This window comes from Sphaeramia orbicularis, chromosome 7 (assembly GCF_902148855.1).
Source record: "Sphaeramia orbicularis chromosome 7, fSphaOr1.1, whole genome shotgun sequence".
NCBI classification, from domain to species: domain Eukaryota; kingdom Metazoa; phylum Chordata; class Actinopteri; order Kurtiformes; family Apogonidae; genus Sphaeramia; species Sphaeramia orbicularis.
Window position 1 is genome coordinate 5,494,006 of NC_043963.1, and position 22,985 is coordinate 5,516,990.

General features: G+C 41.1%; 1 protein-coding gene and 1 long non-coding RNA gene across 2 annotated transcripts in view; both read right to left on the reverse strand.

Moving 5' to 3' along the window:
- LOC115422027 (protein NLRC3-like) overlaps nucleotides 1-3,094 on the reverse strand; it is a 72,281-nt gene extending 69,187 nt beyond the window's left edge. The window contains exons 1-3 of the mRNA XM_030138068.1: nucleotides 3,071-3,094; nucleotides 2,816-3,033; nucleotides 949-2,730 (exon numbers count right to left, since the gene is read on the reverse strand). Coding sequence (XP_029993928.1) covers nucleotides 949-2,730; nucleotides 2,816-3,033; nucleotides 3,071-3,094 — 2,024 coding nt within the window. The remainder of the gene's footprint in view (nucleotides 1-948; nucleotides 2,731-2,815; nucleotides 3,034-3,070) is intronic.
- A 103-nt stretch (nucleotides 3,095-3,197) lies between these two features.
- On the reverse strand, nucleotides 3,198-7,869 carry LOC115422155 (uncharacterized). The gene is made up of 3 exons (XR_003935802.1): nucleotides 7,833-7,869; nucleotides 5,240-5,344; nucleotides 3,198-3,256 (listed from the first exon to the last, which is right to left on the reverse strand). It is a non-coding gene; the product is annotated as an uncharacterized LOC115422155 (long non-coding RNA).
- Nucleotides 7,870-22,985: the final 15,116 nt, after the last annotated feature.

Consider the following 22,985-nt stretch of genomic DNA (forward strand, 5'->3'; position numbering starts at 1 on the left):
ACCCTTTTTAAGTGCATTTTAGATATTAAGTCCTGGATGGCAGCAAACTTCCTCCAGCTCAACCAGGGCAAAACTGAGGTTTTGATTGTTGGTCCTGAGGCTCAGAGAGAGAGGCTCAAAGCTAAGCTCCAAACCCATTCACTAGACTCTTCTGAAAAGGCTAAAAGTCTGGGTGTTTTATTTGATTGTGAGCTTAGCTTTGAGCCACACATAAGGTCTGTCACCAAAACCGGTTTTTATCATTTAAAAAATATTGCCAGAGTAAGACCCTTTCTCTCTCAAGCCAGTGCAGAGACAGGTACATGGATTTGTCACTAGTCGCATTGATTATTGTAACGCTGTCCTTTCTGATCTTCCTAAGAAGACCACTGTACTGCTGCAGCTGCTCCAAAACTCTGCAGCCCGACTGCTGACAAGGATCAGAAAGAGAGAGAGCATATGACGCCAGTGCTCAGGTCTGTGCACTGGCTCCATGTGAGCGTCAGGATCCATTTTAAAGTGCTTGTATTGGTTTTTAAAGCTCTTAATGGTCTTAGCCCTATTTATTTATCTGATTTGCTTTAACATATGAGCCCTTTCAGACCCTCAGGTAGTAATTTTTTTAACTGTTCCTGGAGTCCACACAAAAACTCATGGTGAGGCCTCATTCAGCTTTTATGGCCTCAAACTATGGAACAGTCTACCTGTGGACCTGAGGTCCACTGCGAGTGTTCATATTTAAAAGTAAACTCAAAACATATCTTTTTAGTTTAGCTTTTATTAAACTGTTACCTTTAACATTGCTTTACTCTGTTGCTTTTATTTTTATTTCCATTGTAACTGCAGAACACTAGGGAGTTTGATGTAAAGCACTTTGTGCTACATGTAACATGTATGAAAAGTGCTATACAACTAAAGTTTGATTGATTGATTGATTTGAGGTTGTTTGATCCAACTGTTTGTTCTCACAGAGCTTTGTTGGAGGCTTTGATCACTGGCAGCAGCCTCAGAAGAACCTCCTCTGAAGCAGAGTATTTCTTCAGGTCAAACGTTTCCAGGTCTTTTTCTGATGACAGTAAGATGAAGGCCAGAGCTGACCACTGAGCAGGAGACAGTTGTTCTGTGGACAGACGTCCTGATCTCAGGTACTGTTGGATCTGGTCCACCAGTGATTCATCATCCAGTTCATTCAGACAGTGGAACAGGTTGATGCTTCTCTCTGCAGACACATTCTCACTGATCTTGTCTTTGATGTACTCAACAGTTTTCTGGTAGGTCTTTGAGCTGCTTCCTGTTGGTTTCACCAGACTTTGTAGGAGACTCTGATTGGTCGGCAGTGATAGACCCAGGAGGAAGCGGAGGAACAGGTCCAGGTGCCCATTGGGACTCTGTAAGGCCTGGTCCACAGCAGTCTGGTACAACTGGACGGATTTGTCCTTTGATAGTTTAGACCGAACACATGTTTGTCCTGACAGCAGATTGACTCCAGTGTTGATGAAGGTCTGATGGACATGAAGAGCAGCCAGAAACTCCTGGACACTCAGATGGATGAAGCAGAACCTCTTGTCCTGGTACAGTCCTCTCTCCTCTTTGAAGACCTCTGTGAACACTCCTGAGTACACTGAGGCTGAGCTGATATTGATGCCACACTCTGTCAGGTCTGATTCATAGAAGATAAGGTTTCCTTTCTTCAGCTGCTCAAAAGCCAGTTTTCCCAGAGACTCAATCATCTTCTTGGTCTTTGGACTCCAGTGTGGATCTGTCTCAGATCTTCCATCATACTTGATGTTCTTGACTTTGGCCTGAACCACCAGGAAGTGGATGTACATCTCAGTCAGGGTCTTGGGCAGTTGTCTTCTGTCTGTGGTTTTCAACACGTCCTCCAGAACTGTAGCAGTGATCCAGCAGAAGACTGGGATGTGACACATGATGTGGACGCTTCGTGACGTCTTGATGTGGGAGATGATTGTGTTGGTCTGTTCTTCATCTGTGAACCTCTTCCTGAAGTACTCCTCCTTCTGTGGGTCAGTGAACCCTCTGACCTCTGTCACCATGTCGACACACTGAGCAGGGATCTGATTGGCTGCTGCAGGTCGTGTGGTTATCCAGAGGCGAGCAGAGGGAAGCAGGTTCCCCCTGATGAGGTTCATCAGCAGCACATCCACTGAGGTGGACTCTGTCACATCAGTCAGGATCTGAGTGTTGTTGAAGTCCAGAGGAGGTCGACACTCATCCAGACCGTCTAAGATGAACACCACCTGGAGGTCTTCAAAGATCCAGATTCCTGCTTCTTTGGTTTCAGTGAAGAAGTGATGAACCAGTTCCACCAAGCTGAACTTCTTCTGTTTCAGCACATTCAGCTCTCTGAAGGTGAATGGAAATATGAAGTGGATGTCCTGGTTGGCTTTGTCTTCAGCCCAGTCCAGACTGAACTTCTGTGTGGAGACTGTTTTCCCGATGCCGGCCACGCCCTTTGTCAGCACTGTTCTGATTGGCTGATCTCTGTCAGGTGGTGTTTTAAAGATGTCTTCACATGTGATGGTTGTTGGTGGTCTGTGTGGGTTCCTGGATGCTGTTTCAATCTGTCTGACCTCATGGTCCTGGTTGACTTCCATAGCCCCTCCCTCTGTGATGTAGAGCTCTGTGTAGATCTGGTTCAGGAGGGTTTTGGGGTTTCCTGCTTTAGCGATGCCCTCAAACACACACTCAAACTTCTGCTGCAGATTATGTTTCAGTTTCCGCTGACAAACTCTAGATTGACTTCCTGAATGAAGACCCAGATAAAACCATCAGTTTTCACAGTAAATTCAAGTATTTTCATCTGTTCAATCTGTACAGAATGGTCTTACTGCGGTGCAGACGCTCAGCCAGCTCCTCGTGCTTCAGCCTCCTCAGAAAGTTCAGTGTGATCTTCAGAAAAGCCTCTGAGCTCCTCCTCTGCTCTTCATCCTCATCCTTCAGACTCTCCAAGCATTCTGGGTAATCTGTACTCAGAACCCGGTGGAACTTCTTCAGTTCGTTCTTGACAAAAGTGCAGATGTTCTCCTCCAACAGCTGGAACAGAAAACATTATGAAGGACACAAACTCCACCCATGGACCAAAGCTCAGGTCCATGTTGGACACAGTGACGTCCACTGGTCTGAAACCAGCAGCAGCAGATGATTGGACAGAACAGATGGACCAGTGGATGTTGGACATGTACACACCTTAAATATGGAGTCCAGCTGAGTCTGATCCTGTAGACCAGTGGGAACCTCTGAGCTCTGCTGCTCCACTCTGTGGACCAAACATCAACAATGAGCTCAATTTATGTCTGTCCACACTGACACCAACAGGTGGACACACATGGACATTATCATGAGTCACATGACCCCCTGTAGTGGAAACAGTGTCCTGGTCCTGCTGATCCCACTGAGAATCAATATCTCAGTGTGTTTGGAGCTTCACACTCAAGGTTTGAGTTGATCAACAGGTTTAGTTTAGTTCAGTTTATCAGGATCCCCATCAGTGACATCATGGCCGCAGGACTGAACTCAGTTTAGTTTCATATAAATATCATTTCTGAGACTGAAGAAGATTTACTGAACAGTCACTTTAAGACAAAACAAAGGGACACCTGTCAGCCAATCAGAATCAGGGGCGGACTGACCAGTAGGACATTCTGTCAAAGTCTGATAATAATAATATTAATATTATAATATAATATTAATGGCTGTCCCACCAACGGCCAATTGATTTGGTGAATTGGGAAAGAAATCAGCAATATTAACATCAAAACAACAGGTGGCACCAATATGATTATTTAGGCTATTACATGGAGGAAATACACAAAACCTGAAACAGAAAAACCCAAAGAAGAGTGTGAGAAAACGTCGAATATGAAGTGTAAGGAAAAAGGTGGCCAGGAAAAATCAAAAGGGAAGAGGGCCATATTATTTCAGGCGGAGGCATCCAAATGCAAAAAGCTGACTGAGCTATTTAGCAAAACTGGAGGACGGCCAGGGGGAGGTTGAGTCAGAGGATCCTCCAGCAGGCAGGGACAGGCAAGCTCAGATGATGAGTGAGAGGTGCTGGTGAGCGGCAGGAGCAGCAGGACATAAGTATAGGTTGGTTAGGCTTAGGCTACAGCTACCTATTTATTAGGAATCTGTTAAGAACGTTGAGTTTTCACCATGATGACGACAACTGCATTCAGTTAATGCAGTCCAAGTTCATGTAGAGCAGGGGTCACCAACCCTGGTCCCCAAGAGCTACTATGCTGTATGTTTTAGATGTTTCTCTCTTCTAGCACACCTAACAAGTTATCAGGCTTTTTCAGAGGTTGATGGTCGGCTTATCATATGAATCAGGTGTGTTGGAAGAGGGATACATCTAACACATGCAGGATAGGAGCTCTGGACCAGGTTTGGTGACCCCTGATGTAGAGTAATAGGTTAGGCCAACTTATCTTTGACAGTGTTGTGCAGTACTTTGGTTTTGTTCATTTGTTGATCATTATTCATTGTTTTATTGTGAAAACCTTCATATTCCTATTTTGAGACTGTACTAGTGCTTTGTAAATGAATTAAGTAATTAACACAAATAGTTGTTGGCTTGTGGTAGAAAGTCTTGACACGCTGGCAGGTGGTTATTTAAATGTGTGATCGTGTATGGGTTGTTCACTTAAATTTGGGCAAAAGTCCAGGGCCTTTTTTTAGTCCCAGTCCGCCCCTGATCAGAACTCAGAATGGTCAGTAACCATGAAGATGTTTCTTTGGTCTCCTCTACAGCCTGTCCGTCCATGGGAGTGGATCTCTCCTTCACTCTGGTTCTCCCTCAGGGTTCTCTTTGTCCCACTGGGGTTTTTTGGAGTTTTTCCTCGCAGAGAAGGAGGGTCTAAGGCCGGGGCCTGCCAGGGATGTTGATCCATTTACTTCACCAACTGTTTACTAACTGAATACTTGACTGTTTGCTTATTTTCATCATGTATTTTATCAATTCATCAATTTCTGTAAAGCCCTGTGAGGTGCCATTGTTGTGATACTGGGCTCTATAAAAAAAAAAAATTAATTGAACTGAAAGTTTAATTTGTCAGGAGGTAGTGTTAGTTTGGTTAGCGGCTTGAATGTTCATTTATTTTATACTCTTGAAACATTTGACAAAAAATGACATTAAAAATCTGAGCTGACAACAAACACATTATAAACCTTCAAACTAAAGTTAATATTTAATATATATTTAATATGGAGTGGACATATCTGACATTTACATCAAACTTACGTCTCTGTAGAAAACAATGGTGGGAACTCCTTGGACCGGTCACTCTTGAAGGACACACAACTGGGTCCAGGATCAGGTCCAGAGAACTCTGGTCTGTGATGGATCCTGGTCATCAGGAAACATATGAACGATTATTTATGTCCAACTTTACCTCCAGTTGTATCACATTCAGAATCACAACTGGATGAAACTGACTGACTTTGTGATGAATTCTCTGTGACGACAGATCTTCAGTATTTATTATAATTACATGTTTTATGTAACAAGGTTGAATTTGCATTGATATGAAAATCTCACTAACAAGGACAAAACCAACACCTCTCCTACATAAATGATCAAATAGAGGATGTGGTTGGGTTCAGTAAAAGAAGACTCCTCAGCTGTGAGTAGAGATGGAACAATATGAAAATTTCATATCACTATTACTGTGACCAAAATTATCACAGTTGCTATTGTGGTATTGTTGAAATGTGTTCAGAAAGTACTTATACACACACTGAAATAATTTAACCAAGTTGCATTTTGAAATAAACTAATAACATCACACACAATGTACTTTCTGTTGGTAGAAACATTAAAATCAGTTTGGTTAGCAGCTTAAATGTCCATTTATTTTATACTCATGACACCTTTTGACAATAGATGATGTGAAGAATTGGAGCTGAAAATGAACACGTTATAAACCTTCAAACTAAAGTCAGTTTTTAATATATATATGTAATATACATCATGCACGATGTTTAATATATATGTAATATATATTTAATATACAGTGAACACATCTGAAATACTCTCCAGCATGAAATCACCCACTTGCCCTCTTGATCCTATCCCCTCCCCCCTTATCAAAGCCTGTCTCACCCCTCTTGCCCCACTCATCACTGAGACCATCAACTCTTCCCTAACCACTGGTACAGTCCCCCTATCTCTCAAGACTGCCGCCATCACCCTCCTCCTTAAGAAACCCGGCCTAGATTCCAATGACCCCAATAACTTCAGACCAATCTCCAACCTTCCATTTCCGTCAAAAATACTGGAAAGAGTTGTCGCAGCCCAACTCAAGCAATATCTCCTCTGCAACACACTGTATGAAACATTTCAATCTGGATTCCGTTCACATCACAGCACTGAAACCGCCCTTCTCAAAGTCACCAATGACATCCTACTCTCCTCTGACTCCGGTTCCCTCACCATCCTCCTTCTCCTCGACCTCAGTGCAGCTTTCGACACCATCAATCACTCAGTCCTCCTCCGCCGTCTGCACTCCATTGGAATCACTGGCTCTGCCCTTTCCTGGTTCACCTCTTACCTGTCCGACAGATTTCACTTCATCTCCATCAACAACCACAAATCACAACACCACCCCTGTATCTCACGGTGTCCCTCAAGGCTCTGTGCTTAGCCCCATACTCTTCATCTTGTACATACTTCCGCTCGATCATATCATCCGTCACCATGGTCTCCACTTTCACTGCTATGCCGACGACACCCAGCTATACATCTCCACTAAGCCATCACCTCTGCCATTCTCTCCACCATCACCAACTGCCTCACCAACATTAAAACCTGGATGACCAACAACTTTCTCAAACTCAACAGCAATAAAACTGAAATCATCATTTTTGGACCAAAATCTCTTCTCCCCTCCTCCCAGAATTTCTCACTCTCCATTGATGGTCACTCAGTCACCCCCTCTCCCCTGGCCAGAAACCTCGGCATCATCATGGACCCCACCCTTTCCTTCAAATCACACATCAGTCATGTCACCAAAACTTCCTTCCATCATCTTCGCAACATTGCACGCCTCCGCCCCACCCTCTCCCCCTCAGCTGCCAAAACACTCATCCATGCCTTCATCACCTCCAGTCTAGATTATTGTAATAGCATTCTTTATGGCCTTCCTTCCACTGCCCTCCAAAAATTACAGTATGTTCAGAACTCAGCCGTCCGGTTACTCACCCACTCCCGCTCCAGAGATCACATCACACCCATCCTCCGTCAACTTCACTGGCTCCCTGTTCAAACAACGCATTAACTTCAAGATCCTCCTCATCACCTACAAAGCCCTGCACAACCTTGCCCCCCTTACCTGACTGATTTACTTCACCGCCACTCCCCTACTCGCCGCCTCCGCTCTGCAGATGCTAATCTTCTCGCCCCCATCACCAAGACTAAGTTTCGCACCTTGGGTGACAGGGCTTTTGCCATCGCCGCCCCCACCCTCTGGAACTCTCTACCCATTCACATCCGGAACTCCGACACAATCACCTCATTCAAAAGCCAACTCAAATCCCACCTCTTCAGATCATCATTCGAAAATTGACTGCCCGCTCAACCTCCTCCACTCTCACCTGCCTTCTTTTGTGTTGTTTTTTCTTTTGTCAGTATTTGTCTCTGTATTTGTTCTTCGATTACTATTTAGCATTAACTTTGTATCTGCTTACCCGTTGGATGTATGTTTGTCCCTTGGTTGTTTATTGTAAAGCGTCTTTGAGTACTTAGAAAGCGCTATATAAACTGATGTATTATTATTATTATTATTATCATTATTATTATTATTATTATTATTATCTGACATTTACATCAAACTTACGTCTCTATAGAGAAGAATGGTGGGAACTCCATGGACCAGTCACTCCTGAAGGGCGCCACGCCTGGGTCCAGGTCCAGAGGACTCTGGTCTGTAATGGATCCTGGTCATCAAGAAAATAGTGGGTTTAATATTCAAACAAACTGCAGAAACAATAGGAAAACAAACAACACACTGAAGATCAATCATTTCTTAATCTGATTAAAATGTCACAGTCTAATGAAACACAAATAAATATTAGATTAGGATCATTTAGTTTATGTTAATCAGGCCATTAATATCTAGTGAACAGTAAATGTTTATACTAATGTGTAAAATAATGTTATCAATGTATTTGTCAGATGCTATTGACTTCAACCAGGTGAATATAATGACAGAGGCTCTTTGTACCCATGTGTCCACAGCCACCCGTGATATTTCCACCCAGCTGCTGTATAGACCTACTACTGTATGGAAACGTGTCTGAAAACTGAAACTGAACACAGAAAACTCTCCATCACATGAGGAATCCAAACCCAGTTTCCTGGTGAGTCCTGGAGGATCTATTCATCCATAGTGTCTCTGGTTGGATCAACATTTACATCCAAGTGTTTTTGTGTTGCACTTTGTCTCTGAATGAGGACAACATACTCTGAGCCTGATGAACGTTTCTGTTTGAAGTTAATATTGAATTCCTTGCAGTCAGTACTCTTCATGGACACACAGCGGGTCTAGGTCCGGGTCCAGGTCTGTGAATAGTGATGTCAGTGGTTTTAGTGCTGAGCTCTGACATAATAATACATTTTTATTTGTATAGCGCTTTTCATATAACTCAGACACTTTACATACAGCAGATAAAAACAGAAACAGACATGAAAAACAGATTAAAGCAGGTGCAGAAGGCAGGTATACGAATATAAAACAGTAAACATTAAACATGGAGAAACAGTGGTGGACAGATCCAGATGGTGGTCCATCACCTTTGAGCTTCCAGGGGGTCTGTCAGGTCCAGGTCCTGTGGGGGTCCCGTTGGTGGTCTGTGGGGGAGGGGCTCCCTCCTCTCTGTCCTCACCCTGGTCCATTCTGCTGAATCCACATTAGTCACACAACAAACATTGAAAACACAGCAGAATTGCGACATGGTTATATGATGGACAGGTGTCAGATGTGGACCAGAGACAAACCAGACTCAGGGTTTTGGACAAAGACCTGCATCCCACATCTTATATGGTGTGTGTTTAATGAAGTTGTTTGTCGGTGCTGCTTGTTTGAGTGTGAGTTGAAGTGTAATGGTACATGTGGGTGTGTTACTCGCTGCTGTAGTTCTACTGTCAGACCATTAGATGGCGTCCTTGAGCTGATGTGAAGTGAAGGAGAACTCGCGCTGACACTCAAAATACGTCAGGAAATGTTGAAGATGAACCGGTTTAGTTGCCTGGTTTCCAGTCTGTAACCCAATACCGTGTCCTAGCAATTTCTCAGATTTCCATTAAAACCTGTAAGACTGAACCATCCAGAGCAGAGATCACATGACCAGAGGAGACGGTTGAATCACCTGCTAATCAGTAACAGCAGGTTGTGGTTTTGAACTGTGTTCACTGCTCATGTTCTTCACTGGAAACCTGGATAGAACCTTTCATTTCAATAATGTTCTGTAGGTTTAAGTAAATGGACTCAATCAGGACCATGTGGTTTATCGGTGGTAACAGCTGATTGGTTTAGATTTAGTATGTTCCATCCTCTCATATTTCTGAAATAACTCAGCTGTTTAGTGAAACCGAAAACCAGCATCAAGCCACAGCGCATCTTTAACCCTTTCATGCATGAATTGTGAGAACCTCAATTGTGTGAGTGTTGAGAGTTTTTATTCCTCTTTACGCGTGGAAAAAAAAAATGCCATTGAAATAGTTTTTTATGAACCTATTTTTCATGGAGTTGCAAAAATGTCCACTCAGCTGGACACCATGTGTTTAATTTTTGAAGCAAAGAAACATGTTTTTACGGACACTGTGTGAAAAACTATGAAATAATTTTTTAAAATGTTGTTAATCTGATGTTTTGTCACATTTTAACAAACTCACTTTATGAGGATTATATGCAAAAAAAAACAAAACACAAAATTAATGTTAATGACAGTGTAACAACAATAACAAGCACCTGATTTACACTCAAACATGTTAGTGCAGATCAGGTTTATCAACAGCAGAGTTACAGTAATGGAATGAATTGCAGTGTTTGGGATGATGCATGAATGTACTGTGTTTGCTGATATGGAACTGAAACAATAAAATCCTTGAAAATATGATAAGAGAACAGTTGTAGAATAACTGTCCACTGTAGTGACCACTATACATGAAAGGGTGTTTTTGTCACATGATGCTCAAACTGTTGAGTCTGTGCAGCTCACTAAAAGTACGTGTGGATCAGTCCATATCACAGTGGCGGCTCATCAATAGAGGGTGCTACTGTGCCGCCCCCACCTGCTTTACATGAAGAGACAATAGGAATCACCTAAAATAATTTTACAAAAACATTAATATTTAAATAAATAAATAAGTATAAATGTACACTTAAAGTAGTGTGTCATTTTATTGAACTAGAACTGAGTTTGTGAATGTACATGAACTGTACTGCAGTTTCTTTTACTGTTTCCTCATACATCATCAACCTGATTTGAATAAATTACCCCTGAACTTTGGGTGCAATGGAACACAATTACCAGGAACCTCTTTTACCCAAATAAGTTCCTTGTAATAAAGTTCCTGGGCGTTTGGTGGAAAAGGGCGTAATGGACTTCATTGTGGGGAGAGGCAGAATAGATTCCCAGTATGAGGGGTATCAGCGGTCATTTCTAACCCTTACGTCAGGGGTGTCAAACTCAGATCCTCAAGGGCCGGTATCCTGCATGTTTTAGATGTTTCCCTCTTCCAACAACCTGATTCAATGATGAGCCTATCATCCAACTCTGCAGAAGCCTGATAACGACCGTCAGGTGTGCTGGAAGAGGGAAACATCTAAAACATGCAGGATACCAGCCCTCGAGGACCGGAGTTTGACACCTGTGCCTTACGTTGATCGTCTATTTTTTTAACGCCATGTGATCGAGTCACACTACCTCCACCCCTGGTCTAAATGCATTGTCCATACTCTCCAGTGGAAAAGACACTTGTCAGGGACATGGCTGACTTTAATAATAGAGTCATAGAAAAATTAACATGTTTGAAGGATAGACAGGTGAGATTTACATATAAAAATACATGACTGAAAACACATACTGTGTATTTTTATTTAAATAATAATTTAAAATAGTGCTCCATGTACTCTGGTGTATCCTGGTGGTGAGGTGTGGTTATAAAGCAGCTGAAAACTGACTTGAATACTGCACCCACCAAAAAATAATTTCACCAGCCGCCGCTGCCATATCACCCCCATATTACTGAAGTCAGGACTTGAGTCTATAGGATCTAGAATCACATTTGGACATTTGATTATCATTATTATATTCAGTTATTCCACTGACATGTTCACCAAATAAATTCAGAAAAGTATCGATCTCAAATATTCACTTCATCTGTGCGTGAACTAGATTCTGTTATTTCTAGGCTGAAGTTTCATCTTTATCGTCAGACTCAAATTGACTGTAAATCCTGTTTACATCTGGTGTTGTACATGTTCATTTTCCAGCTGTTTAAAGATATACAATAGCTGAGGTCTTTGAGGCTCAGCCCTGGTTTGAGTATTTGGAAATGGTTTCCAGTGTGGAAACACATGCACACTCCCTACACGCTGTGGCCAAAGTCTGACAGATGATTTCAGCCTTTACGCTGAAGTCTGTTCATATTCTGATGAATGTGATGGAATGTGGGATAGTGAGTCCAATCCCTCCTGTACGGTGACTCAGCTGGTCCACAATGATCTGTAGACTCAGAGAAGGGTCCACTTACAGGCCTGCTACATACTCCATGAGAACACAGAATATTCTCCTCGCTCTGGGAACTGTCTGCAAGACCAATATGTCATTTTGCTCCAGTTTGGGAGTTATTGCAGTTTGTTCCTGACACACCATGCAGGCAGCGAATTTGTCTTTGGCTTCATATGTAGGTTTAAAAATCACAACTGTACAAATTAAATACACAATATTTTATTACTGTGAAACAACCAAGACTTATAGATGTTTTTAGAGACATAGGAAGTTTTCTTTAGGGAGGCTTCAGTTGTCACTCTAGCTGTCAGGTGCCAGTAGATTCATCAGGGAGCAGAGGTTATTACTAATAATAATCATTATGGCATTATGATGACGTGTCATCAACAGAGGGCATTGCTTCACCACCAAAAACAAAAAAAGGTCATACGAAGTGGATGTGTTCATAGCAGTGAAAATAATAACAGTGCTATGGAATGGATCACATCATCAACCACCTGCGAGCATTTATATTCTTAATACAGATCATTATTTATCTGCACCAAGCCATGCTCCAACATCTGCTGTGGAGAAGAAGGCAACGAGGCCCAATCTAGAGATGTAACCTCAGCAGGCGAACACGGACCAATCTGGTGACGTCCATTCATGTCGTCACAGTTCACTTAGAAAAAATAATCTTTATTTGATGCCCACTGGGAACCAATTTTTCAGTTCCTGAACGCTCTGATTTTCAGTGTGAGCAAGTCGACCGATTCAAGATTAGGTGCAGGAACCGGCGCGGTTCTCTGTTAGTCTGAAAACAGCTTGACTGAATCCACTTCCACAACCACATGGGCTAGAAAATCCATGTTATCTGTTTAACATGTGTTTGATGTGTTCTGTTCAGGATGTACTGCAGAAGAGTCCTGTCTGTCAGCGTCATTACAACAACAAACCTTTGAGTTTCTGAGACTCACTCTGTCAGTGACACTGTAATTGAAATATCACCAGTCATCCACTAAAACTCACTGTGTTATGTATGACTTCAGCTCACATGATTGTCACAGTCATACATTGGAGGGTATTTCCTGAATCTGCAAAAGCAAATGAAGCGGATACAACATCATCCAGTCAGTTGAACTCAATCTAACACCAGTTTAATGAAACACAGCCTCACCTGGTTCGACAGGTTTAACCAGCACCAGTGGGAGGAGCTTAGTTTCACTGTTTTTCATGATGTTATGCTGTGTTCCAGGCTGATTTTTGAGCCCGTTAGTCATGACTTCAGAACATGACTCACAACTTTGTAATGTTCCAGGCAAGTCACACCAAACTGCCTGAGTGCAATGAATTGTGGGAGTTAGATGTAAACAAACCAGCATGGTGGACCATACGTTATGCTCATTTACACTCATTTCTATCGCCAAAGGTGTTTGTTCTTTGCTTATTTGAGGGAAACAGAGGAGGAAAAATGGCGCATAAGGCAAGAGAAGAGAAGCTGTTCTACCTTTTATGTTATGGTATTTGTACATTTAGATCGTATTTGGTATTAATTTATTCTTGCCCTCATTGGACTGAAAACTAGCTAACGGTAGAGCAGCTGCTGATTATGCAGAACATTTGCAGATAACTGTCAGAGCAATACCTTGTTTTAATAAACAATCTGCATAAACACCGCATCCATGGGGGGTGCCATTGCTACGTTGCATCAGAACTCGGAACTGGGAGAACATCGATCTAGTGCGAGTTCACAGGTGGGAAGTCACAGGTCTGACTGACATTCCAGTGCCGTTTCACTGGTAGAAGGTTGGAAAAACATGAGTTACGGGTGGACTGGAACGCAGCATTATTGTCAGTACGAGTAGATGTTTGACCTGCTCTACCACCTGAGCCATGGCCGTCCATGTCTGTTTTACTCAGAGTGCTGTCAGTGCAGTGGGACAAACAGCTGTGTGCTCAGGATGTTTTGGTGATGAGGACGCTGAGTGTTCCAACCACTGAACTGGACGGAATATGTGTGGGTCATTCCATGGCAATTCAACCAATGGTCCCCACATGACCCCCTCAGAAAATTCTGAAAAAATTCGCACTTGTTCACCTATCAGATAAACGAACACATCCAAAGTTTTAATGTCATATCTGTAATAGTTTAGGAGATACAGCCCTTTGAAAATTAATGTTTTGTTTTGTTTTTTTTATTTTGCAAATTTGCGAGTTGAGCCAGCTCTGGGAAATCTATAATTATTCTGTCTGAACCATCATGCGGTTCCACACCCTAGTTCAAATGTCTCAAGTATTATCATAACTTGTGCAGTAATAAATGCCATTATACTGTAAAAAATGCCATTTACACCTACGTTTGTGTACAATTTGACAAAAATATAGTCATGCAGTAAAAAAAAAAAAAAAATTAAAAATAGAACCAGTTCTATCCCAAAGCTAAAATTTTGTGCACAACATCGTGAAACATATATGAAGACATGGTAAAAAAATTCAAAATTTCATTAACTGGCCACATGGTAATTTGGGTGCTCAAATTAAGAGTATTTTTGTGAAAAACTGAAATCAACCCATTTTATTCATTGCCTCACAGCAACACTTTTCATGGAAATGTAGTCTTTTTGCAGTATATTGTTGCATCTTGACCATAAGAATCCATGCAAAAAAAAACATTAGGTCTCTACATTCATCCATTATGGCACAGTGCAAGCCTGAAGAGAGGACATTTTGAAGAATTAGCCTTTTCACCTGATTTCAAGGCCTCATGGACCAAACATGAAGGCACCTACAATTATTTTGATGCAAAATATGGTCTTTTCAGGGGATTTCAGCCCAGACAGTAAGTTTCAGTAGTGTGGCTTGAATACCTAAGGAGATATAGCGCCTCAAAGTTGGCCAAAAAGCAAATTTGCAAAATAAAAAAAAAAAACAAAACATTAATTTTCAAAGTGCTGTATCTCCTAAACTATTACAAGATATGACATTAAAACTTTGGATATGTTTGTTTATCTGGTAGGTGAACAAGTGTGAATTTTTTCAGAATCTTCTGAGGGGGTCATGTGGGACACTTTCTGAAATCTGGTTGATTTGGGATTGAATGTCCCGTGTGTAAAGTAGTCAATGGAGGCGTTGAAACAGCTGCCTGTGGACCAGACCCTGAGTGTTTTAACTGTGATCAGACACATCCATAGTCGCAGTCGATTATTCACAAAAACAGTCAACGTTAGCTCCTGTCATTGCAGGTGTTCAGTCCACCAGTCCTTCAGTCGGACTCTGACAAACCTGCTTCATTTTACAAACAGGAAATGAAGGCGTTTCATCTGTTCAGAACCACCTGACACACACAGGAGCAGATTTTACCTCCAAAACCACAGATGAAAAACAGCTGAGGGCATCCAGTCCAGTCCAGAGGCAGGATGACACTATCAGTGAGTCTGGTCAGTTTAAGAGGGTTCAGGACTTCAGTTCCAACAGGGGAAAGACTGACCGTGTGAAAAACGGGAGAAAATATCCTCAACGTAGAAGTGTCTGATTGTGTCCTGATGTCCCTGAACTAATCCTGCCTGACATCCAGACCCTCATCAGCTCCATCAGCCTCTGAGACTCTGGAGAACCTTTTATAGAGGCGGGGTCTGACTCAGAACTGGAGTTAAGTCACACTTAAATTCTTCATTCAGGTTACATAAAGTAGTCATAGTCAGTCCTATTTAAAGATGCTATAAAACAGCATCATAAAGTAAAAATGGATGCAAAAATCTAAGTCTTTTATTGCTGTGGTTTGATGAGCTTTGTGAACCATGTTAAAGCTTTATGTTTCTGTCTAAATGTCAAGTTTAATTTTTTTTCAGTGCTAAACCCATGTTTGTCACAGCTCTATAAACTGTGGGTAATTCCCTCAGTCTGTAGGAGTAGACATTCACAAAGAGTTAAAAATGTCAGAGAGAAAGACCTGCATCCCAGACCTGAACCCTCTGTGAAGGCCATGACTGCACCTATGAGTATGACTGTTGGACTGAATCTAGGATGACCTTTGACCTCAAGTCCATCTACCAACAGTATGTTTAGTAGCAGATGACTCCACTTTGTGAGTCCACTTCAAAAACCACGAGGTAGAAAATCCATGTTGTCAGCTTAACATGTTTGATGTGTTCTATTCAGGTTGTACTGCAGAAGATTCCTGTCTGTCAGCGTCGTTACAACAAATATTTGAGTTTCTGAGACTCACTGTTATGAAATGTCACCAATCATCCACTGAAACTCACTCCTGTGCCAGTTCAACAGCTGTGAGTATATTAATCTCAACGAGCCTTTTACATCATCCTCCATCGGTTTTACAGTATGACTTCAACTCACATGACTGTCACAGTCTTACATCGGAAGATATTTCCTGAAGACAAATGGAGCTGATGCAACATCATCCAGTCAGTTCAACTCAAACCCAAACCAGTTTTAACCTGTAATCAACATCACTGACGTGGTGAAAGTTTATTGTGGACGATTCAAACACGACAAATGTGAGTTGACCCAAACAAAGTGTGGAATAGAAAACTGACCTGTTGAAGGCTGGTGGAAGAGTCCCGGTGTTGGTGTGTCTCCAGTGAACTGTCGACTGGAATGGAGTAAAACCTGCCCTGTTCTGACAGGTTCCACCAGCACCAGTGGGAGGAGCTTAGTTCAACTCTATTTTCAGGATGTTAATTTTAGTAGATGTTCTAGAATGTCAGCAGACAATGAATACTGATAACACAAAAACCAAATTATAACAAACATCTGACAGAAGAACTGATGTTTTTCTGAACAAACAGAATCTGTGAATCAACCAAACAACCAACCAGGACGGTTTTACAACAACAGACAGAACTGAGACCCACCAGGACCAGCCTTCATCTGAGTTAGTATTCATTTACAACTACACATCAGACTGAAAAGAACCCTAAGAACACATCCAGAACCAGCATTCATCTAGACCTGGTAGAACCAAATGGGTCTGGATTACTGTGGAGAACCCTCAGACCAAAGTCCAGTGGATGAACTGACTTTTTGGATCCACTGTACACTTCACAGACAGAACCATCGATAACATCCAGGTTATTTCTCTTGTTTCGTCATCGTTGTGTCGTTTTACAAGTGTACATCTTTTATAATTACTAACTTTGCGGTGAATGAATCAGTCAAATTTGCACATGTTGTTGATTTCAGATTTCTTCATGAATGACATTGAGTTTAGTCTTGTATGACCCTCATGTTTTTATTCATTTCTTGCTGCTGTTGGAGTATTTCTTGTCCGATTAGGTTCATACTGTCTGCTGAAACTTAGAAAGGTTTCTTTTTTTGTCAGACAGATAAAAAAAAAAAAAACAAGTTGATTTTTTTTTTTTTTTTTTTTTATCTTGACATGTTTCGGCTCCAACCTGTAGCCTTCCTCAGAAGGGTCACTTGATGTTACTGTAACGTGTCATTATCAGCTGTTTTATCCAGGTTTGCCAGACAACAGGGGACGATTCTGCCCCCTGCTGTCTGGCATCCCATGGAGGACAGCATCCGGACAAATAGCTCCTACAGTCGTGATATATCGTGTCGTGATCCTAGTATTGTGATTTGTATCGTATCGCCAGATTCTTGCCAATACACAGCCCTAATCGTAAATGTGTCATTTGAGGTTTTCACAGTTTGTCCTGTGTGTGGTTCTGAACTCCTGTTTGCTGAATCATCCTAGAACTTTGCCGACTGCTCTGAGCCGATGGAATATGGGACTCTCCCAACTTCTGGTGAGTAGAGTTTCGTTTATGCTTGGTGTTGAACCAGGGGCTGTAACTCCAGGCATATATGACAGCATTGTGTAGCTGATGGTACATGTAGACTTGTTCTCTGATGCTCTTCAGATGTGTGTACAGGGTGGGGAAGCAAAATTTACAATGAACATTTAGTTGTTTTTTCTCAGCAGGCACTACGTCAATTGTTTTGAAACCAAACATATATTGATGTCATAATCATACCTAACACTATTATCCATACCTTTTCAGAAACTTTTGCCCATATGAGTAATCAGGAAAGCAAACGTCAAAGAGTGTGTGATTTGCTGAATGCACTCGTCACACCAAAGGAGATTTCAAAAATAGTTGGAGTGTCCATAAAGACTGTTTATAATGGAAAGAAGAGAATGACTATGAGCAAAACTATTACGACAAAGTCTGGAAGATACTATTAAAGAAGAATGGGAGAAGTTGTCACCCGAATATTTGAGAAACACTTGCGCAAGTTTCAGGAAGCGTGTGAAGGCAGTTATTGAGAAAGAAGGAGGACACATAGAATAAAAACATTTTCTATTATGTACATTTTCTTGTGGCAAATAAATTCTCATGACTTTCAGTAAACTAATTGGTCATACACTGTCTTTCAATCCCTGCCTCAAAATATTGTAAATTTTGCTTCCCCACCCTGTATGTGACTGTCCTTCAGCGAGGGATTGAAGATCCGTCCTGTCCAAGTCTGGCAGATCCACTGTGTGTCAACCAGTCCAAGCAGGTCAGTGTCAGGGTTTCTCACTCCACACTTTGTCCGTCTTCCACATTTATGTCTTCAAATGCATCAGCTGTGGAGAACCACCTTCTCCATAGTGACGACAGAATCGCAGCCACAAGTGTCAAAACCAAGAGTAGAACTGATCCAATGAACTGAAAAAAACAGCATCAAAGATTCTGGTCTCCTTGGTTCTAATGGTAAAAACTATGATATGGATTTTATTTTTATGTCTTGTAGCCAGTAAATGCACTGTGAAATTGAGTGTTGTACAGATATATAAGTGAATTTGGAAAGTTTTTATCCTTGTTGATAAAGTGACCTTTTGCCTTAGCCATCTCTGGTTCAGATAATTGGGATTCCTGTATTTAATATCACTCGATTCCATAAACTGGTTTAACTACAGAAACCATTTTGATCTGAAAGAAGAAATCTGTTCCTCAAAGTTACTTAAAATAAAAGACATACTGTACTTTCTGGGCTATAAGTTGCACCTGACTATAAGCCGCAGATGTCCACGCTGTAACATGAGATATTTACACAGAAAGATGGTAAACAGACAGATTATGTAAATATTTATTTCCATACCTTAACTGCTTTTTTCCAAACAGTGCCTGTAACACGGCAGTAAAACGGCAGGAGCACGACTGGTTAAAAAACCCAGAAAAGTCATTGATCGCTATCTTCATCTTCCTTCTGCTCATTGAACCACTGCAGTCGTCTTCTTTAGTGTCGGGAGTTGAACAGCCTCAGAAAGGCTCCGTCACACACCTTCTCAGTCTCTCTTCTGTTGTCGCTCTCATTGTCACTTCCGTGCTGCAGCTCTATTTCCTTCTTGGACAGACACATCGATTGGTTTGAACTTAAAAGCTGCATCATATGCATTTCTTTGTGTGTTTTCCATGATGAGGGTTTGTGCATGACACGCAAAATGATTGTTAAAAGTTAAGCTTAAAACTTCTCCTCTTCATCACCTCTTCCACCTGTCTGTCTCACTTTTGTGCTTCCTGCTAAAGCGCCCCCTGGAGGCCATTAGCCTGTAAAAATCTATACTTGAGCTGCATCATTGTACAAGCCGCAGGGTTCAAAGCGTGAGAAAAAAGTAGCGGCTTATATTCCGGAAAGTACAGTAATTCCAACAAAGACTAAAGTTTAACAATCCAATGTATCAGCAGTGTGTGTAGTTTAAAAGTTACACATTGTGGTAAAAATACTGCATCTAAACACTGATCAGCCTTTATATGTGTTCATTTAATGTGCAATATATTTATTTTCATAGCTTATGGATCAGATTCTATCAGAGACATATTTCTAACTGGTGACATCGAGGGTTTAATTACATTTTTTACCAGAGATAAAATAATTGAATAATGACATTAATGAGTTTTTTGGTCAGTTTGGACGTAGACTTGAACAACATGAAGTGCTTTCAACAGCTGTTGTGCTGTGGGCGACAAACTGAGCTGCGTATTTGGAGTACTGTAATTTCTGGACTATGGAGCGCACCTGAATATAAGCTGCACGCTAACGTCTCACCATCGAGTCATTGATGCCAAGCTCACATGCAGCAGCTCTGTTTCCTTCTTCAACAGTCAGATCGATTGCCTTTAACTTGAAAGCTGCCTCATATGCATTTCTTCATGTGTTTTCCATGATGGTGTTTGCATGATGCGCAAAATGACTGATCTGAAGAATTTAGTGAGTGTGTTTGATTGACAGTGATTCGAACTAGTGATGTAAACAGTTAACCGACCATCAATTAATTGTCGATAAGAATTTGCTCAATTAAATTATTAATTGTCAGTTAATTGCACTTTTCTACGTCCTGTCCGAAGGCTGATGGTTTGTCCGCACTGCAACGCCGGGGCTGGGATAGCCGGTCATCGAACTGGATCATGGTGTTGATGAGTTAGAATGGCTTTAGGGACATGGTGGAGCCAAACACAGACCGGCCTGTCTGTTTGTGGGAGCGGTGCACCCCCACCTAAATACATGCACGAATGTGGGGTCAGAATTGGATCGGAGCATTTTCCCTGGAGGTTGGTCTAGTCCACAGTCATCTGGACTATCTGGTCAGTGAGACAGAAGTTGAAAACATCCTCCAGGCTCCTGATCCGGGCCACAGGTATGTCCCGCGGTCACCCCGGTGACCATGGGAAAATAGAGCGGGGGTCAAGTTGGAAATGCCCATTTCTTCTAAACTGCCCCTCTTCAGATCCATTTATTTTATTTCATTTCTCTGTTGAATTTCTTTAGTTCTACTCCATTAATGTCATTGTCTGTTCTGTATCCAATGGTTCAATAAATCAATCATTAAGGAATATGACATGCTTTTTTAATTAAGTATATAAACAGTATGTAGCTTTTATTCTTATAGAACCCATTGAAAGAGAAATTCAGATTCTCCGAAAAATCACCACTTATCAATTAATCATTAATCGATCAATAAAGTTAACCAACTTATGATTAATGGATTAATCGATAATTTGCATCCCTAATTCGACGATTTCATTGGTCCACTGTAACCTGTTGGGTAATTTCATTGGTCTGGTGTGATGAGCCTAAATGTACTGGTGGCATGAAGTTCGTTATCCTGTAAAACATGAATTAGCCGAACCATTGTTTAAGTCGCAGGGTTCAAAGCGTGTGAAAAAAGTAGCGGCTTATAGTTCGGAATTTACGTTATTTCTTTGTGGACATGTTGAGTTGTCACTATTGAGCGTCTGCTGAATGAGGTGTTTGTATTTGTACAGGACAGACAACCACCTCTGGACCACTGGGACCCTGAAGAACACTGAACACCAGGACCATTCTCAGGCAGGTTCTTCTATCTGTGACTGTCCACTGATTTATGGACATCAGACCAAGGTTATTATTGTTAACGAAAACTAACGAAATGACGAGAACTAGAATTGTAAAAACATTTTCGTTAACTGAAATAAATAAAAACTGTAATTAAAAGAATAAAATTATAACTAACTGAAACTGTATTGTGTGCTTACAAAACGAACTAAAACGTATAAAAATTATGGATAGAATTCCCTTCGTTTTCGTCTTTGTCAATGTTGAATTGATATGAAATCAATTTATTTCCCTTGAGCAATTTTAGCTAGTGGCACAATATGATATTTAACGGTCCGTCACTTGTCATTACTTGTGGTTTACAGTCGTCCTCTGGTCCCCACTCTACCTGGAAACATGGAGGCTAAAGTTAGGAGAAAGCAGCAGAGTCCTGTCTGGGATTTATTTGAATACGATGGAGAAGAAGAGAAAAGATACAACAAAACTAAAACTAATACTAAACTACAACTAAGCATTTAGGCCAGAATGAAAACTAATAAAAACTAGCAAACCTGCTCTAAAAACTAATTAAAACTAACTGAATTAGAGGAAAAAAAAATCAAAACTAAATAAAACTAAACTATAATGAACTAGAAGCACTCGGAGAGCGCAGACCTCCGCCAAGGCTGATCAGTGGCCCCCCCCTGTGGGCCCCCCCACCCCCGATCACCACCAAAATTTAATCATTTCTTCCTTATCCCATTTCCAACAAACCCTGAAAATTTCATCCAAATCTGTCCATAACTTTTTGAGTTATGTTGCACACTAACGGACAGACAAACAAACAGACAAACAGACAAACAAACCCTGGCAAAAACATAACCTCCTTGGCGGAGGTAAATATCTAAAACTATTAGAATCTTGGATCAGACACACCGATCCCTTCAGAGTCAATGACACTGAATCCAAACATGGCTTTAGTTCATTAGTGGATTTATTTGTCAGGGACCAAACACCAGAACATGAATGTAACACAAGAACAGATGCATTGAAGCAGATTTATCTCGGAGTTCATTTCTATATGCAGTCGCTGAGCAGGTGGAAACAACAGCAAATGTCCAATCTGGTCTAAGCAAATATACGTATAAACACAGGTTTTCAATCCCAAACACATCATATGAGCATCTGTTCAGTGACTCAAATGAATGTTTTTTGTGAAAGGGCTGAAGTTTTTGATGATGGGAGTTATGAGGAAGAGTGAGGACAAAGAATGTACGACAGTGGAAAGAGTAAAAATGTCCCAGTTTCCTTTCATTGACTCACTGTTCTGTCTGACATTGTTTTAGTCGGGTTGAAGAAGACTGAGATCACATTGGTGAGCTTTTAATCTGAACTAAATCAGAACTAAACCATGAAATCAGACACTACAGTGAATGGTGTTTTCCACTGTTTTCAACTTGTTACATTTAGATCAGAGACTTTCTTGCTCCCATACTGGGGAAATTCAATGATCAAGGCAGCAACAGAATAAGGTGCAAGAAAAAATGTACATGCAGAAAGACAATGGAAAAGACAAACAGTATAAAATAATAATAGTAATAATAATAGTAATAAGTCATACAACGCTACAGACTATAGTACACAGAAGAATAAAAAATGAAGGTCTAATTTTTTTTTTTATTCTGAGACAAAAGTCAGAATTCTGACTTCTCAAAATTCGGACATTTTTTCTCAGAATTCTGACTTTTTTCTCAAAATTCGGACATTTTTTCTCAGAATTCAGACTTTTTTTTCTCAGAATTCGGACTTTTTTCTCAGAATAATAATAATTTTAAAAAACACTGGACCTTTTTTTTTTCCAGTGGCCCTACTCCTCTTCCGTACTATACACACATTTACAACAGAGTGGAACAATATGTCAGACAGTTTATGCCGTGTGATATCCAATGATGAATTATCCAAGGGATAGTCTTTTC